Source organism: Coffea eugenioides, chromosome 2 (genome assembly GCF_003713205.1).
Source record: "Coffea eugenioides isolate CCC68of chromosome 2, Ceug_1.0, whole genome shotgun sequence".
Taxonomy (NCBI): Eukaryota; Viridiplantae; Streptophyta; class Magnoliopsida; order Gentianales; family Rubiaceae; genus Coffea; species Coffea eugenioides.
In genome coordinates, this window is record NC_040036.1 from 10,800,594 (window position 1) to 10,820,634 (window position 20,041).

The 20,041-nt window shown below is 38.7% G+C and overlaps 2 protein-coding genes across 3 annotated transcripts; one reads left to right on the forward strand and one right to left on the reverse strand.

Annotated features, from left to right (window-relative positions):
* Positions 1 to 232: 232 nt before the first annotated feature.
* LOC113762560 (RNA pseudouridine synthase 5) lies at positions 233 to 6,220 on the forward strand. 2 transcript variants are annotated; one of them, XM_027306061.1, is made up of 14 exons: positions 233 to 605; positions 719 to 776; positions 997 to 1,024; positions 1,124 to 1,170; positions 1,268 to 1,358; positions 2,061 to 2,220; positions 3,073 to 3,160; positions 3,836 to 3,920; positions 4,051 to 4,126; positions 4,300 to 4,367; positions 4,786 to 4,855; positions 5,193 to 5,271; positions 5,611 to 5,704; positions 5,825 to 6,220. In XM_027306061.1, exons 1-14 carry the CDS (start codon positions 476 to 478, stop codon positions 5,900 to 5,902), a joined length of 1,152 nt encoding a protein of 383 aa, XP_027161862.1. In that variant the 5' UTR covers positions 233 to 475; the 3' UTR covers positions 5,903 to 6,220. The 2 variants fall into 2 exon arrangements, with proteins under 2 accessions (XP_027161862.1, XP_027161861.1); XM_027306060.1 differs by having other exon boundaries at positions 5,621 to 5,704.
* Positions 6,221 to 7,057: 837 nt separating this feature from the next.
* On the reverse strand, positions 7,058 to 16,922 carry LOC113756173. The gene is made up of 4 exons (XM_027299945.1): positions 16,288 to 16,922; positions 14,696 to 15,577; positions 12,260 to 13,417; positions 7,058 to 10,243 (listed from the first exon to the last, which is right to left on the reverse strand). The coding sequence occupies exons 1-4, from the start codon at positions 16,550 to 16,552 to the stop codon at positions 7,317 to 7,319; spliced, it is 5,232 nt and encodes a 1,743-aa protein (XP_027155746.1). The 5' UTR covers positions 16,553 to 16,922; the 3' UTR covers positions 7,058 to 7,316.
* Between the last annotated feature and the right edge of the window lie 3,119 nt (positions 16,923 to 20,041).

Sequence of the window (20,041 nt, forward strand, 5' to 3'; positions counted from 1 at the left end):
AATGATCATCATTGACTAGGTCTTATTTAAATGTCCACTCTTCGGAATCCGAAGCGTGTTGACTCCAAATTTGATCTCTGATCTTCTTCTCCCTTACCTAATTAACAGTAGGAAGTTTTCCCAAAGCTTCATCTATTTCTCATTCAGATGTCAGAAAAAGATGAAGCAAAACTATTAACTAATCCTTCTTACATCTGAATGGACTTCTTGAAATTCAGAGACAAATCGAGACTGTCAAACAAACAAGATAATTTACTTAGACAGACGTACAAACAATTACGTTGATCTTCAGGAACAAAAAATATGGATGAATCAGGTAGCTTTACTTTGTGGAAGATCATTAGGTATGAATATGTTAGATGCCCGTGACTCGATTGAAATCTTATAACCCAAGAAAAGAAACAAGGAAAACAAGTCTACAACCTTTCAACATTACAAATTCGCATTATCTGCAATAACACTCGTTTAATCGGAAATGTCGAGCAGTGGAAAACCTCTCCCTTCAACAACGCTGCCCCGCCTGCCCATTATGACATTCGGAGAGCCCTGGCCGGACTTGAATGATGGCTTAACATACCGTGACCTCATTCCACCTCCTCACGCTGGTCCTTACCAGCCCTCCCAATCCTTCACTTATATGAGGCTAGTAATGTTTTTGGCACTCCTGACAATTTTTCGTTCTTTATTTTTATTTTTTGGCTGCCCAACAATTTAACAGGTTTGACAGTGATCGAGTACTACTCCAAAAAGTACAAGAATTCAGCTCCCGTTCAGGGGTAATCTTCTTACAGTATTCTTTTTTAACTTCCTTGTCTTCCTAGTCTATCGCCAAGAAATTGTTTTTAGTACCTTTCTCTTTTCCTTCAAAAGAATTATTTATTTTTCTTTAATTTTTTTCGTTCCCCTATATCCCTTTTTGGCTGACACTAATTGCCGAATAAGCTGTAGTTTTGTGTTAAGATTTTGAGATTTCTTAATGTGCTGATAATTGAGCAGTTGGTTGCAGAGAATAAAGAACAAACAGGTTTTGATTCTTCTCGGTACCATTGTCCAAATTCTGAAAATTTCCCGACTACATGGCTGGCTGGGTTTTCTGTAAGTTGAGTGCTATTTTTGGCTGCAGATTAAGGTTGATGGTGCTGTTATCACTGATCCCAACACAATCCTCAGGTTTTATTTTTTCCCCACCAAACTGCCTTTTTGTTGTGCTTATTGTGATGTATTGTATTTGGGTTGTCAATTAAGATCAAAAACCAATGTTTCGCAGAGCTGGCTCAGAACTCGTCTATCACCGGCTTCCTTGGAAAGAGCCTCATGCACCTTACCTCCTAGAGGTCCTGTTTGAAGACAATGATCTGGTTAAAAACTTGACCTTTATTCATTTTCTTTATGACCCATATAGTAGTTTCTTAATCAATAACACAGTTTATTTAGTAGTATGAATTCCTCAGTCTGTTGTTCTTAATGAGCTTTGGCTCATTTAACTCTTGATATGTTCAGCCTGAAATTTTACTGTTGTGTTTCATGTAGTAAACTTAAGAAGTGCAATTGTTTTCAGTTGTGACCCTATGAAGACTTTCTGCTTATGATACCTCTGCTTTCAAGTTGGTACTTTTTTTCTTTTTTATTTTGAAGTTTTCAAGGATACAATATTAGCAAAAGGTTGCTTCACAGCAATATCCTTGCCCTCTTCTTCTGATAGCTGATAATAGGAGGAAAATTTGTTGTTCTTAGGGGAAAAGATTCATTACACTCGATGGCTGTTTATTATTGCTGCAGTAACGATTTTAGTTTTTACTGGTGGGTCTTGCTGCACTAATTTTAAAGAAAATCTTATTCTTACCTTTCTTTGGTGCTCTTACCCAAAAACCGCATTAGTAGGTGGTCTACCAGATAGGCAGCTACTACCTTCACCAATGATCAGTCCTACTACCATGTAAACATGCAAAATAATGGCTTTGTCAAAAGAATAAGGATAATCTACTTGTTTTAGAGCACTGTTTTGTGGTATCTCTCTTAACTAGATTGCTGTACATGTTCAACTCCGTGCAACTGTTCAGATTGCTCTTAATAAACCCTCCGGTCTTCAAGTTCTTCCTGGAGGACTCTTCCAGCAGCGGACTGTATTGTCACAACTTGAGTGGCGCGCAAACAAGGGAACTTCTTCATGTAAACAACCACATGCTGTACCTGTTCATCGCCTTGGCAGGGGCACATCAGGTCAGCTTTGTATTCTTTAAACACTCATCTGGCTTTTGCTTTGTGGAAATCTGTACATTTAGAATCCATAAAAAATTGAACCCTAAATGTTTATAAGTTGAAAGGGGCAATAGAAATGCTTAAAAGATGCACAATTTTAATGAATACTGCAAAAGTTGTTCCATAGTTTTTTTTTTTTGGTCTTTTTTCTTTTGACAGCAAGTTGTTCCTTATTTTATGAATTAGCATTGTTGCCCATGTTGGGGACTTTATATTAATTGGACTAAGAATATTAAAGCTAGGATTATGGTTCTAATGCAATTGAATCTTTAGGGTGAATATTGTTTTTTCTGTTGCAGCTTTCATCAATGGTAAGTCTTCTACATATCAAATAGTGTTTCTTGTAAAATCTCCATCTGTTTTAAGGATGTATATCTTATTATGTTGACTGCTAGCTGAAGCTTTAATCTTTTCCTGCATACTTACAGAATTTAAAATATGAAGGTTTTCCAATTCTTTCTTTTCACATTCAAATATCAGAAAAAATATGATAGAATGATCTTCACAGCACTTTTGTCCATGTAGTGTGATACATTTCAGTTCATTGAGCTGCAAGACAATTGGATGTTTCTAGTATGTAAAATTCTGCTCTAAAAGTATTTTGGTCACTTTGTTCTTTTTCTGTCATATATGGTTGATAAAGGTATTCAAAATGGCACAAACCCCTTGCGTTGTATCAGCTGGATAAATGATCAGTAACCTGCATGACCTTTCACGTTTATATTTCTCTCTTTTATCTAGATGTCACTTGTAAGATATCTTGCATTTCTTACAACCCTCCTGAATTGTTATATACTTGTTTTGAGGTTCCAGGAGTATTGCTTTGTGCAAAGACAAAGTTGGCAAAATCTTGCCTTGCAGCATACTTTGCTGATGGGACATCAGCTGTCGGGAATGAAAGGTCAGGAAGAGAGAATTTTTCTGTTGTGGTTTTACACATTCAAGACTCAGTTTCAATTGATTTATCATAATGATTAAATGAAGGTGGCAACTATTCAGCTTTAGCCCCTTGGAAGTTGAAACTGGGTGATTTATGCTTTTCCCTTAAACACATATATAAATTGAAATTGCCAAGGGAAATTTAGCTGAAACTTTTATGTTTCTTCTTTAAGAGAGGGGAAGGAAGAGATAACAAACATGATGGAAGATAATCCCATACTAGAACAGTAAAACTTCAAAGGAAATCAAGAGCAAGCATGTTCGAAAGAATGAAATGATTTGAGCGCTTCACATTTGCTTTTAGATTTAGATTTCATTGTCACTGTTCCAGAAAATTAATTTCAGTTTACTTCTACACTCTGCATTTCTTGGTGAAGATACAGTTGGCCTAGCCAACTATGATCAACAAAGCTGGTTTGAACAATTTTATTTTCAAGAAAAACACATCTTATGGCTGTGTACAAACCATTTCCAGATATTCCGAAAGTATGTTTAACGCCATAACTTATTATTCAAAACCATGTTTTAAACCAATTTGAGTGGTCATAATTATTATTGACTTCTCTTTCTCATGTTTCTTGTTTTCCTGTTTTTTCTACTGCATAGCTGATTTCGTATGCAACTTTTACTTGCTTAGTTGCAACAATGCACGATTCAATTCAACAAGGAAAATTTCAAAATTTTACCGTGCTTTAGTAAATGGGATAATTGATCAGGATCAGGTAATACTGGTGGAGAACTTCATACTTGCTCTCTCTCTCTCTCTCTCTCTCTCTCTCTTCTTTTGTTGTTTTAACAGTTTCTCTATTTGACTTTTGGATTGAAACCAGAAAGTGAACTTTTGTGTGATAGGTTGTTATAGACCAGCCAATTGGATTGGTTAAATATCCTGGTGTAGCCAAAGGGCTGTATGTTGCTTCTGCTTCAGGTTTTCCTTCATTACCCCGTTTTCATTTTTTTTTTTTTTTTTACCATGTATTGATGTGCAGATAGGTATTATCATTTCTCCAGATAGTCCAGGCATTTCGTTTACATTGTTTGAGAGCATTTACTCATAAATACTTCTCTGTTCCTGATTTTACTTTTCATTACATTGGCCAGGGAAACTGGCTCTGAGCAAGGTTAGCATTCTGGAAAGGAATGTGAAGAATAGTTCCACATTGGTCCAGGTATTCCTGTTAAATACTTCATGTCTTTGAAATGTAAGTCATAAATTTTCTTTCCCAGAATGACAGAAATTCATCAAATATCATAGGTCATGATAATCATGAAATTTTCTTTTTAAAAATTGCACAGAACGCTTATTAATTTAGCTTATCATAGGAAGTTATTAAGATGATTGTTGATTAGTGAGTCAAAGGGTAGGAAAAGTAAGAAGTAAGAATGCAAAAATAATTGAATCTTTTTTGGTTGCAAGAAAAAGAGCTGATAGCACTTGAAGTGGATGGAAGCTTAACTCTGAGATAACAGTTCCCATGAGACATCTTTTCCTGTTATCTGGCTTTATCCAAAATTTTTGATCTGTTTTCTTTCTACTCTGATATATCACAAACTTTTTTTTACTTTTGCAACAATACTGTTCAACAGGTGGAAATTCAATCTGGAAGGCCGCACCAGATACGTATTCACCTTTCTTTCATTGGGCACCCATTGCTAGGTACATGTTGAGAAATTAGATTTGTTTCAAAGAACCAAAGAACTGACATGTGATAGTCGAGGTAAAACCAAGAAAATTAATGGGTAAATGTTTGTTATTATTGATGACAAAAAAGTTTTTGCTGGGTTCGGAATAGTTATTTGATTGGGTGATGAAGAAACTGTTGTATGGAAGTTTTGTGTCATAGCACGGCCTGGGTTGTGCGGATAAGCACCTTGGAACACTTCCAAAATTGCTGTCAGCTGTCCATGGTTGATGGTCAATTCTTGAAAGCACTGATTCCTGCATGTACCAGTTATGGCGTCCGAGTGTATATTTATTCCGTGGTTCTCTGCAGGTGATCCTCTTTATGTTGCTGGGGGCCAACCAAGTTGCTTTGATCCTGAATTCATAGATGAAAGCTTTGCTCAGGATGGGTACAAGCTGCTTTTCTATCTTATAGCATGATGGCCTTATTTTCACATTTCAATTGAACAATTAGTATACGTGTCAATTGTATTACACAGGTTTTTTTTTTTGTGGTTTGCATTTTGTTAGTGGAAAAAAAAAATAGATTGTGATTACCAGCAAGCTTTTGATTTCATACAAGTAATTAATAACAGTAACACCTATATCAACATAAATCTGTGGTATGGGAAATACAAGTGTTGCTGAGTGTTAACTTGTGCTTCTTCGACAGCAGAAAACTAATATTACCTCATCATCTGATATATATATATATATGTCATGGCATTTCCTGTTATTTTTGTTGTTAGAGGATATCAGAGACCTGAGAATCCAGTTCCAGGAGACTGCGGATATCATCTGCATGCACATCAGTTGTTTCTTGCTCACCCCACTACACATGAGGTGAGTCTGCCCTACTCTCCATGAGGCGACTCACATTATTGTAATTATAGTTATGATTGTGAAGTCTTCTTCTGGATAGTATTTTATTCGGTGAAGTTGTCATGATCCCCTCTTTTGCAGCCGATCAAGATTGTCGCACCACTTCCCTCTATTTTGCAGACAGAGGAAGAAGAGTGCAGAAGTCGACATTGGAAATGAGCCGATGAACCTCTCTGTCTAAAGGCTGGTCTACTATTATTATCACTCCGGAGAATGAGTAGCTTGTCATTCCAACTCTTGTTATGGCTTGTCGGCGAATTGGATAAAGTTAATATATACTGTAGTAAGTATCTGCTGATGATGGTATGCTATCGGTTGCTTCATTGATGACGTCACCCTCTGCTGAAATAGTCCCAGTCGGCAAACCTCCCATTAAATGCTGGTTTTCCTTTCTTTTTTGTATTTGCTAAATTCCTGAATTTTCTGCTCCTGCTTCCCCATTACATACACCTTTAAATTCTTTCATGTATACATACCCAAAGCAGGCAACTGATACTATTCTTCTTAATATGTCCGACACCGTTTGACGTGTGTGAGAAAGGCTAATAAAGCACAAGTAATGATATGGGGCGGGGTGGCGTAATAGTAAATACTGGTAGTATTATGTAGTGACAACTAAAATCTTTTTGCACCGTCGCGTGTAAATAACCCTCAACAAAAAAAAAACAAAGAAAAAACTCTCCTCCGGATATTATTATCACGTGGTGCAGTGCAACTTGATTTTGTAGCTTAGACTTTTATTTATAGGAAACAAATAGGAGATATTTCAGGCTGACGTTGACTGCTTGTGAAAGTCTTTTGTTTTCATCTGCCTTTGTTTTTATGTAATAAATCTGCACTACCAGTAGTAGTATTTTCCATACTCCATACAGCTGTCATCAATGGCGCTGGATTCTTGAAACCCCCCCAAAACAATTAAATTAATGGAGACATGGACATGCATGCATGTGTGTCTCTGTGTGTATATATATATATATATATATATATATATATATATATATATATATTAGATGGATATACACTAAAATATAAACACCACTAATCTAGGCTGAAGTTGCGGGGGAAGGGAAAAAAATCTGGGCTGCCACACGCAGCAGTCTCCAAACTAAAAAACACCACCAGAGTCACCACTCCCTCCCTCCCCCACCACAATTCCATCATTCACTACTATCTGTTTCTTATCTTTCGCAGCGCTAGGAATTAAAGGTAGAAGGCCAAAAAGGACATCGCCAAATGTGTGACAAGATTATACTCCGGGAAAACATTTTTAGCACAATGCATACAAAAGTCCAGGCAAAATAAAAAAAAAAAAAGTGCATCAAAAACTGAACTACCTCCTCCCATACCTTTGAACAGATTATTTCTGTATTTTCATCAAATACAACAAATACAAGCTGCTGCAAATATTACAAGCACCTAAAATTCTGTTGACAAAAAGACGGTCCTGAACCCCGCCCCAACTGCCCTATCATTACTGAATTGAAGTTACCCAAAACTATTATACAATGCGGCAAAAAAAAAAAGATAAATTTGCCACTGAGGGCCTCCCCCATGAAAGGCCCATTCTGCACTACTACCTGCCTATGCTCCCCTTACCTCTCCAAGAATCATCCTCTCTAATGATGCTCGCAGTTTGCCCACCATTTAATTGCTCAGCCTTAGAATAGTGCATTTTGATTGCTGCTACTGGATCTGAAACCCCTGTACACTGACCTCCAACCAGAATCCCTGCTCTACTAACAACGTTTATCCCAACCAATCCTCTTGCTGCTTGTTGCATCCCCGAGACTACATCAAAGCCATTCCTTCTGTGCATCTCTGACAGCACCGCATCTTGCCGCTGCTTCATATCAAGAGTAAAAGGCTGCAGTTCTCGACTCCTATAAGCTTGATAATCAGCAGCAGCATTACTACTACCAATTTCTCTAGCCGGAAACACAGCTGATCCATTCAGACTCCGTTCACCATTGTTCACTCCATGTACCGGCAGCTGCTCCAATTTGGACGAAGGCAATACATAATTTCCAAATGCAGCAGGATACTTTGCCAGTAGCATGGCAGAATCAGGCAAGGAATGGAGTCCAGTTTGAATTCTACTCCCATCCCAATATGCAAAACTCCTCACAGGAAGGTTCTCAGTACCCAGAAGGTTATTGCGATCCAACTTCGTCTGAGATAAATTTCCACCTATAGCTTGATCACTGGCGAATTTTGTGCCAAGTGGCTTGCCAATCTTGGATTGCTGATTCTCATTATCTCCATTTTGTTGTCTACTAGAACTTGATTTTGGCTGATACGAAGGCTTTGTAAGAATTTGACCAAATAATTTCACATCACCATTCCTGCGAGGTTTTTCGACATCTGATGGACTGCCCGACTGATGGTCAGGATTAATATCCCTGGACTGTTCCCGAAATTTGAATGGAAGTTCAGCTATTGAACTATAATGTTTCACACCATTGCACTTTTGAAGGTAAGAATCATGAGCCAAATGGCGATCACGATGGAAATTATTGTCCACCTTTGGGAAGCTTTGAGGGGTAGCAGATCTTCTGCAACTGCTGTTGCCATTCACCTCCCTAGTTGTCGAGGGTGGTAATGGATAGCCTTTAAGGATCTGGCAGGGATCAACACTTCCCAGCAAGGAACTTCCAGAACGGAGCTTCTCTCCAACCCTAGTAACTTGATGACCCTGCTCGCCACTAATCTTCACCGCCTCAAGGGCTGATGATGTAGCCTCATTAGGAGTCTGACATTCTACAGCACATGACTGAGGTACTGACTTCATGGGAGCTGGAAAACCATTCTGCTCGATTGGGACAACACAAGGTCTTCCCACAGAATCAGTTTCCAACACACCAATCTGCCGGTCCCCAGATATATCACCATCTGGAGTAGACTTCAAATCTTGGTCCATGCCATTCACATCTTTCTGATTCGCATCATCTTTCTCCTTTCTATCATTTATGCTACTTTCCCATGACACTGGGCTTAGCCCTTCCATCTCTGCATCAAGGTGCTCATCCCGCTTCTCCAAAGCTCCACTATGAATTTGAGTATCTAATGTATTAGCACTGTCAGAGGTCTCTCCAACTCCTCTGGTTGTAACAGCAGTTCCTTGCTCCACCTCACCACTATGAACAGATTGGATATCGCCATTCCCATCAGCTTCCTGCTCTGGTTTTTCCTCCATCTGAGAGTCATCAGTCAAATTCTTTGACTGAAGTCCAGCTTCGACAGCAGCCCGATCTCCTGTCCCGCTAATTTCCTCCAAGTGGTTCAGGTCAGGATTGACATTGGCTAATCCTGCGGAATCAGGCTCAATGTTCAACTTCACTTCAGGACATGGCAAGTCTACTTCCAATTTGACTCCTGATTTCTCACTGCATGTGATCGAACCAGTTTCCACAACACCCACGTCATCAGTGTCACTGCCACCACTAGCATCACGTCTAACCACATTGCCAGGTCCTGGGCTTATCATGTCTAATCCCAGGCATTTACGGGCCTTGCTGAAGAAAACCTTGCACTGCTCCCTTGACCGAGTGCTGACATACCTAGAGATCATAGCAAAATCCTTGCCATAAGATGACACAGCTTGAATGAAGATAGCCTTCTCTTCATCAGTCCAATCAGTAGGATCCATCTCCCCACAACTTTCATCAGAACAAGTATCCTCGTCACCATTCTGCATAGCTTCTGGGGTCAATGGCAACCTGCTTGATGAACCCACTCTGCTGTATTTCCATTCATGGTAACCCTCTCCAGGGTCAACAGCACTTGTAATGCAAGAACTCATAGCTTCTGATGATAACGAACCACAGATGCCAGCCAAAACATCAGCAGCTGCAGTTTCTCTCTCATTGTTATCTGCATCAAGACTGCTCAACCTTTCTAAAAGACCATTATCTCCTTTTGATGATTTATAATCGCTAGACCTACCAAGCAAGTATTTTGAAGTAGATGTCTGTTGGATTTCCATGCCATCATCAACATTAGCTGCAATTGCTGAAGCTGCTCCAAGAATATCCAGTGAAGCAGCATTGGCCTCACAATGCCACCTTTTCCCCGATGCAACCAGGTAATTATTAGCAGTGTAACTTTTGCCTTGCTTTGGATATTCAGGATGCTTCTTGGTTTTCTTGAAACAATCAGACTTGTGATTCTTGTAGTAAAACTCAACGCAATCTGCTGTTGTTTTGTGAACAAGAAAAGAAGCTATCTTAGTGAAGTCTTTGCCATGTACGGCAAGCTTATCCATGAACATTTCCTTCTCTTCAGATGTCCATGGGTTGATCATAGACCTTTCTTTCTCAACAGCACTAGGATCTTCCACCAAACCATTACTGGAAATGAACCTTGATATCATCTTCTCCTTCTTATCCAAGATCATAGCAGGCATCTTCAAAGTATCCCTGCAGGGTTTAACCTGGGAATCTGAAAGTAACTTGCTTATAAAATTCATCATCACTGTATTGGACCCGGAACTTACATTTCCATCTGCAAGAACAATAAAGCAGGGGCACAAAAATCAACACAAGGTCCATGCCAGTTCAAATTTGTAGCTTATGCCAGATCTCGTAGAGAAGATAAAATAAGTACACTACACAAGAAATATCATTTTCTTTGCATCTACCTGTAGCTTTCCAAGAGTCAAGGTATACCATGCCTAAAGATACGTTATAAAAGGTGCACACATCAATCAACACAGAAAAACCTTAAAAAAGGGCCCACGTGAATTTTATTCATCAAAGAAACCTATATTGCAAAGAACAAGCCTCCTTTCCCTTCTTTCTAAATTTTAGTATGCTTGAGCACATTAACATTACCACATTTCCTTAACCAGGCATGCATAACTTATACACTAAAACAAATAAAAGTCCGTATGCTTAAGCACATTAACATTACCACGTTTCCTTAACCAGGCACGACTCAACAGTTTTTTGGGTCCAATCTCCCATCAGTCAGCAGTACCAAAGCAAATACAAAAACTAACAAATCAGGGAAGCAAATATACAGGAATCCTCCCTAAAACAGTAACAGCCTACTAAATCCTCCCAATTCCTTTGCATGGAAGCAAGGTAGTGCAAATAATAACAGAATCTAAACAACAAAAAGGTATCAAAAGCTTATTATTCACCATCCCCGCAATTACTACATTTCTTAATCAAATCTTACACCAAGTCGAAAGGCCATTTCTTACCAAATCTGTCTACAATTCCAACACCATCAAATACCCAATCCACCAGCCTTACAGGTCAGTCAAATATACTGAGATTATGATCATAAAAGGTGCATATAGATTCACCACTCCATCCCAACACTTGAAGCAAACTTAAATCCAGTCAAACTCATACATAGCATCAAATGTACTCATAAATAGACAAACTATCATAAATAAGTAAGAGGAACCACAAGATTCAACACCTCACACCTACAATAACCATACAACTATTAAAAGAGATTCTGTGATGCCAATGTTAATCGCGTCTGCCACATCCCTAACCAATAAGGGCTACCACTTCATAAGTTCCACAACAAATAATAACTCCAGACTCAAGCTTATTAACAGTCTAAATGACTATATATCTCAAATGATTCATGAACCTGGTGACAAGAAACAAGACATCCAAAGCTACAAAAAAGTATCAGACAGAACCACCATGTCGATATCTGCAGAGGCAACACATCCACAAAACTGCCAGCATGCCTCGGCTAACTACTCCTAACATATGAAGACAATCAAAAGCAAATTGTACACTAGGCCCAGGTTAAGTAAAGTCCAACTACACCAAAAACGAAGACCCCTTTTCTACTCTTTCCATGTCCCCTATTGTGTCCACAATGTAGAAGAAGAAACTCGAGAATCTAACTCAACAACAAAAGCAGAAAAATTGGGAGCAAAATATTGATTCTTAGTCATAGGGGCAGAGACATTATAAAAACAAGTACCAGAGGAATGCAACAAAATCACAACATATTTCATAACTCTGAACATCAAGTATGAATATAATACCCACATGCAAGCTCCTTGCCTTACAATGTAAAATAAACATTATCATAACTTCAGGTCCGATATTGCAAAAACAAATCCACATGGTACCAACTTCTGTGGCTTTCTTTTCTTAAATCAGACTGCAAACCACTTTTTAAATTTTAAACATTAATTTTCCTTATGATTTTACTTATTAACAGTTCAAATTTTTGCAATAAAGCAGCAGAAAATTTATTTTATAGGGGCCCTGAACTCAAAAAAAACTTGATTTTCAACCAGTTTGGCCAGATTTAGATTTGCACAAGGCCAAATTAATCCCAAGTTTGTAACCACTTGTAGTTTTAGAAATTAAATTGGTTCAAAGTACAAATGAAACTTAAATTTTCTATCCAAAGCACAACTTCAGCCAAATTGTAACACCAACACAAATTTTTCAGGTATTGCAGTCTGGCATGGGCATGTTCATAATCAGATACTAGTAGACTTTAAAAGCACACATAACCAAGTTAAAAATTGCTTACCATGTGAAGACAATCTAGAACGAAATGATGTACGATGTTTCTGGGAGCTGTTCAGCACCGTGCGCAAGCTTAGATCCAGCTTTTTATGAGACTTCACACGAAATCTCCTCATAGAAAGGGAGCAAACATCTGCCTTCCAAAGATGCTGAAGGGCCCTATACTTGAGAGCAATACATCTTTCCTTGAATTGCTGGAAACGCTTTCTCCTCAGAAAATTTTCCTTAACAATGGAATTGCTTTTCAAAGAACAAACACCCGAGATATCAAACTTACAAAGATCAGCTGGCAATAACTTATTAAATACTTCAGCAGCTCTACTTGCAGACTCTTTGTTGGAAGCAAATATTGATTCACATAACTTAAGCTCTTTATCATCACATAAGCTAATTTCATCCAAATGAGTCGGAGAACAACTAGCAACCAGTTGAAAATTTTCTCCTCCATTGTCCTCATGCACCCCATTACCAACATAACTTAATTCCAGGTTTTTTGACATAGCACAATCTGTATTTGAGATACATACACTGTCATTGCCTGGCTCATTGCCTGGTTCAGATGGAGACGCATCTTTCCCTGAAGAGACGACTTCAACAAATTTAGAAGTTGCACTACCTGGACTATCTACATCCTCATCTTTGACCTTGGCATGGTCATCCACCAGCACATTAGGCATTTTCTCTGCATCATTGTGCCCAGATGATCCAAGATCCAACAGGGCAGGCCTATGAGAAATACTGGACGTAACATCTTGTTCTTCAGCAGGTTTTGAAAAACAATCCATAGGCAGGGAGTTGGAAACAGCTGGATGATGACAGCTGCTTTCAGGTATGGATGCCAATGTCTTCAACTCACCTTCAAGCCTATCAATCTCAGACTCGGTCATCTCCAGCTTCTTTAGAACATCACCTTTCCACACCAACAACTTGTTAATTGCAGTGGATTTAACGAAGCCAGAATCTACAGAGATCAGGTCATCAGATAGAAGCAACTCATTGATCGCAGAGTTGAAATGACCGCTCTCAGCAAGGTCCAAATTCTCCAAGTTAAAAGTTGCTCCTTCAATATGGTCCCGATGGTCCTGAGACGCAATACTGGGACTTAAATTAGTAGCCTCATTATCAACACTTGGCGCTTTGATGAACTGCTTCTCCTCAAGACCTGCTAGTTACAAGAAGGCAAAACTTTAAACTCTTAAATATGAAGTTCTCAAATGCACTATTTTAAGAGAATACTAGGTTGAACAACTAGATACAAACCCTACTTATGCCAATTAGAATCTATATACAGAATTGTATAATTCTTCCCAATTCATTAACAAAGCACATCTAGAACTTGATGATTTTTGTCAAGCTAAAGACCATGTATGACCAATATGTCTTGCAATTGAATTATACGAACCAGCATTCACTGCCAAAACCCGTCAAAAATTTAATAGTGCTATGATTGATTTATGGTTAGAACCGAAGTGTGACAGCAAAATAATTTGGTTAAATGGCCACGAAGAATGGTACAAGATCTTCAAATTAAAAACCAGTTAGCAATGTGAACTAGTTTAGTTTATTTTAAAGCAATTTCAAAAACACTCTCATATCCATATTGACTCAGGCCTACTGTCCAACTGAACCAAAATCTTCATTATGCAGCTCAATAAATGTCCTAAATGCAGTTCTCAATGCAAAGCATCTTCATTTTCAAGACCATCAAAGGCCAAGCTTTAACAATTCACTAATAATAGGGGGAAAAAAAAAAAAAGATAACACTGCATTACAAATGTTTCAGCTGGCCAACCATCCGAGTAAAAATTGAAAATGAGAATAAAAAGCCCACAGAAATTGAACTTGATGGAAGACTGGCTGTAGAAACATTGAGCATGTTTGGATAGGAGATCATTTGGGAAAATTTTTTTAAACACAATAGCACTTTTTGATATGATGTATGTGAGACAAAAAGGTAGTTGGAAAATGTGTTTATGATGCAAGCAAATAAAATTATGCAAATAATAAACTATCCACACAAATTGTCATGATCACCAAAAAAAACTTGATTTTGTACTAGGCTAAATGAAGAACACGAGAAGCAGCACAAGAAGCAAGTAAAGAAATTCCCTAACTTTGCTCATAGTGGTCAGTGAAGATTGCTAGCCTTTTAAGAGAATATAATGATAACCAGTCGAACCTCAAGCACCACAGTGAGATTAATGGAACTGCAGTTAGATGGATTGGCAGAATCCCTTCTCCCTAACGATGACAATAATCAGATCCTAAAGTTCACAAATGCATCCTCATTTATTCTCTCTCTCTATCGATCTCTCTATCATGGGGTGTAAGGAGAAAAGGTGCTCAAGTCTGAAACTAAGACATTTAGTGAACACTCAAAGTACCTAGAAAGAGTGGCATTTGTGGACATATTTCTTAAGCAAAAAACCCTCAAATTTACCTGGTGAGGAACTACAACCAACAGAAGAGGGTGTAGCTGGAGATGCACAGTCTGAAAAGGCTGTAATTCTAGGGCTTTTATCAGCCAGGTGCGAGGAATGCAAATGCAAAGGTTCTCTGCTGCTGCTACAGATAATTGTCCCGTTCTTCAGTGTAGTATCATCAACACCTTCAACTCTTTTCTTCTCATACTTTGCCAGCCCTTCACCCCAACCAAGGCGTGGTTTCTTGCGTGAACTCATCTCTTCAGATGCACCAGCAGATGTCTCGTAGGCTGCAGCGGGAGCAGCAACAGGTGTAGCAGCATTCCCGGAAGGAGATTGAACAGGAGTCACATTGCTTGGCTGCACCTCGGCCTTCATTTCATTGGAGTCTGCTCCCATGCTTTTGGAGCTGCTTGAGTGGCTGAAACCAGAACCCCGTGAAGACAAGCTTCCAGAGCGAGTCCACTTCAGAGGCTTCCAATCCATTGAGCCTAGAGAATTCTCCCTTTCAAGTCTCTGGCCAGAGCTGCCCAATGCATTTACCACCCCACTGCTCTTCTCGTGCTGATCTTTCAAGTGAGATTGATCCCATGAGTTTGCAGAGTCCAAATGAGGGTGGGAGGAAGTGCATGTTTGCATCTCATCCACTGACCTGTGCTGATCGCTGGTTTCAAGTGGTCTTCCAGGAGCATTGGGTGATGGAGTGGCCTCCCACGATTGACCTTTCCAGTCCTTCTGCCCAAAAGGGCCCCTGCTTTCTCTGTTGCTTCTACTGTACTTTCCAGACACAGATCCCCGACAGTTTTCATCTTCAAACACCCTGTCACTGGGCCGAGATGGCACAAACCCGTGACTGGATTCTTCTGGATAAAGGTGTCTACCACCCTGCTTACCATAACCTTCAGCCAAAAAATTCAAACCCCAAAAACAGGGCAAAGGAAAGCACCAAAAAATCAACACAAGCAAAGAATATACCCTCCAACCACAAATAAAAAAATAAGGATAAATTAGCATCGCTGCCAAAATTAGGCATTCCCAAAAGCAATCAACAAAAACCACAGATCTACGAAACAGCACTCATGGACCAATAATATACAAATACATCAGTATCAAAACTTCAGATCTGCCAAATTTTAAAGGAAAAGTCTGTCTAAAGCCCTACAAATACGGCAAACTAGATAATAAACGGGTATCAGAAAAAAATAAAAACTACTTCGGCATCTAACTACCAAAAATCTATTTCAAACTCTACTCCCCTAGAACAGCTTTCCCGGCCCAATTTATTCACGAAATTTGACAGAGTACTCCTTACCATGGTTCCTAACTAATCTTTGTACCTATAAGCAGATACAGACAAGTTCCACCCCCTAAGTCACCTACAAGCGCCCGAAACTTCTAAAATTCACACCTTGCAGATCCTTAACCACTGATTTATCAAAAAAGAAAAAAAAAACTCAACTGAAACTCACTGCAACCGCCCCCACAAGTGAAGGGAAAGCCAAAATGGCATCAAAAGCACAGAGAACCACAACCCAAGGTCTGGAAATCCAAAAATTGAAAAGAAAAGATAGGAGACACAGGACAATACAAAAGCAAAGTAGAAACTCACCAGGAGGTGGTCTGTAGCGGAAATCAGAAACCCAGCGAGGCGAAGCATAGTGATAGGGATGGGGATGGGGATGAGGCGGCTCCCTCCATCTTGGCCCACCCCCAAATCCCCCTATCCCACCCCCATAGCCCCCTCCTCCTCCTCCACCACCACCCGTAGGGTGCAGATGATGGTGGTGGTGATGATGGTGATAAGGCTCCTGCCTCTCGTGCTTCCTCTCCTTGAAGAAGTCCTTCCGATCCCACGGCAATGGCTCCGGCGGCATCAATTCCTCTTCCTCCTACGACTCTTCCACTCTTCAATCGCATCTGCCACACACGCACACAATACACCCCCGCCCAATCCTTCTCCAACCACAAGATCTTTCTTCAACTTCTCCCTCCACCTCCGCTGCCGCGGCAGGTGCAACAGCAATTTTTTTTTCCCAGCTAGGGTTAGGGTTTGCCTTGAAAAATTACAAACTCTGAGTTCCTCCGCTTAATTTAATTGAAGCCCAGAACTCTTTCCTTTTTCCTTTTTTTTCTTTTACCTCTTCTCTCTGAGAAAGAGAGATTTCTGAGTGAGGCGATAAGGGACAAAGAAAGAAAGCCTTCACTTCTCTAGAGAGAGAAAGGATGAGAGAGAGAGAGAGAGAGAATGAGGCGACAAGCTTTGGGATGAGAGAGAAAAAAGAAGGGTGGGGGGTTGCTATGTGAGAGACTGTGTGTGACTCTGTGTGCGCGCGCGCGCGTGCGTGGTAGTGAACGTATCTCGACGCCTTTATTGTGCTACAATTTATTTCGTCTTTCACGTCCGCTGAATTTCTTTACTTTCTTTTTATAATATATTTAACCATCTTTTTCCACAATCGCTGAAAATCAATTATTAGTATAATTTTCCCTCTTGTGGAATGCCCCCCAAAAGCCTTCTTACAACGCGACTCGATCAGACCGCGCGAGCATGCCTGAGCGCAACAACTCATTTCACCACCGACATAAAAGAAATATTTATGGTGTAATTTATTTTCTAATTCGGCTCTCAATTTTTGTTGCTGATGTAAGATTCAGGTCCCTTTAAAGCTCAAATAACGAAATCTATAATTTAGCAAAATGCTTGGGAAAATGTTATTTACACTCTCTTTTTTTTTGTTATTTACATTCCCACTATCGTTTTATTATATAATTTTTATTTATTAAATTATATGATATAACAAATGATGGAAGTGCCAGTGACAAAACATGAGATGCAAATAACAACAAGCGTGTTTGGATTGTAAATTATTTGCAGTAACATTTTTTGTGATGTGATGTATGTGAGATAAAAAGGTAATTGAGAAGATAAAAACGTGTATTAAAAATTGTAATGATGATGTAAACAAATATATTTGGGCAAATAATCTTCTATCCAAACACACTCGTAACGTTCTCCAAATGCTTGGCTTGGCTAAATTTGATTTACCATTATACGCATTTACCTTGCTATCACTGCTAAAATGAGGGCATTCCAGACATTAAATGCAACAGTTTGTTTTATAATTAATAAAAAAAAATTATCGAATAATTTGATTTCCTTCGCTCGTGTAAGGTTTAAAATCCATATCCATATGATCCTCTGGGTGTATGTATTTGAGCATTTTGTGACTAGAAAATCTACAAGTAAAACTATAAATCAAGTCTCCAAAATTAACGTATTATTATATTTAAATTCTACTGTGAAAAAACCCCCTAACTCCACCCTCAATGCCTTATAATACACAATCAATTCATGTAAAAAAAAGAGAGAACATCATAAATGTTTCGAACCAAATGGTTCACGGCAAAAAGGAACAAGTGAAACGGTGGAGTTGGTTTGAGCTTTTATCTTTTTTCTTCACACTGCTTTGCCTTTCGGCTCATTATGGTTTTGTACCGGATATGCCCTTGGTTTGGCGATCTAATTTCAAGGTAGGGCTCACGTGCGTATTTCACGCCTCCGCCGCTTACTGATTTTCTTTCTCGTTTAGTTTACTCTTAGGCATTCTAGGCAAAGTAGCTTTCCATAAGTTGACTAATTTTGTCATTGACCCAACTCGATTTTTTTTTTTTTTTTAAATGGATGTTTAATTGGGGGGGTTTCAATAGCTTCGCTCATCCACTTAATTGGACATTCGTTCGAAACTTGGATACAATTTGAGAAAATAGCGTTTAAGGACATCCTTTTATGTTTGGTTCCAATGTTGGAAATTTTTTCTCATCTCGTTTGTTTCTATTACACCGTAAACACATTTTTTAATATATATATATATATATATTTTTAAACTCGGTCGCTCTCATATTCCCTTCCTACCCTAAAACTACCAACCCAGGATGCGAGTCTCGGTCTACTGGGCGGAAACTTGATTCCCTGCCCACTAGACTCCACAACTAGTTATTATCTTTTTATTTAATATATAACACATCATGAAAAATAATATAATAATTCAAATAATACTCCATTCAAATATAATGGATATATGAAGTAGTTATTTTTCTTTTGTAAACATTTACCTAAGGTAGCTGCTTTTTGGGAAGGAAAAAAAAAAAAGTACATAAGGTGAGCGTTAATGCATGGTAATTTATTTGCCCATGTTCTAAATTTCTATTAGACATTCTAGCCAATAGGCCTAGGGCTCCAATGAGCCTACAATGTTCTGCGTCTCAAAGTTTTAGTCCTCAGCCCAAATACAGAAACATAATGAGTCAAACGCCAGTGCTAATTAAACCCTCTAGATTCTAGCCATTTGGTTCATTTGTTAATTTAATCGATTCGAACATAACATTTACTTGTACATTCAATTATATGTCATGGATTTACTTATGATAATGTACACACTGTAAGTTTATATAAAATTTACTCTAAATGATTTATGTTATAAGGTGTGAAATAGGATAGACAAAGGCATGCACTAAATTATTTTTCGAAGCCTGCCCCCCAAGCCCTTGTCTTTCTTGTCTCTTTCCCCTTCAACAAAAAAAAAAAAAAAAAAAAGGAGAGAGAGAGTAACAATGCAGTGGCAAGACAGAGGATAGGCCCATAGTTGTACTGTTTTTAGGTTTTTAAGAATCTCTTTGGCCCATAATGTGAGCCAGTATCGGAAAAGTCTTTTATTGTATTCTTGCATCCTCGGCCCACAAATTGACCCACAAAGAACACTATACTGTCCTGTCTTCACCCATTTTCACTACACATTTTAACCAATTATTCTTCATTACACAGATTTTTTGCTAGACTTTGGATTTGATTAATCTAAACTCAAAAGGAACATTGGCGAGAGAAAAACAATGCTTGGCGATTGTAAATGAGAGAACATTGACTGAAAGAATTAAATGAAGTTGATTATGAAAAATTTGATAACTCTTCGACATTATTTCGAAGTTATAGCATATTTAAGTTGTGTAAACAATTTTATTAAATTCATGCATAATATTATGGTAATACCATTTTACAAGGAATAAGTGTCGACAGTATTAACATGCAAAATAGCAGTACAACTTAGAAGATATTTATGATAAGACCAAAAAAAAAAAGTGAATAAATTGAAGTCAAGTTATCGAGTAATAAGCACACTATTGCACAGCACAATGAAAGCATTTTTATTAATCACTTTTGCATAAAGAAAATTCGTTTGTCAACGTAGCAGCCACTGTCGCCATCATTTCTCCCTTCCTCCTTATTCACCTCCATAGCCGTCTTCACCATTATTACCGCTCTCCCTCCTTCTCCTTCCTCCTCCCCCTTCCCCTCCCCTTCCCTTCCC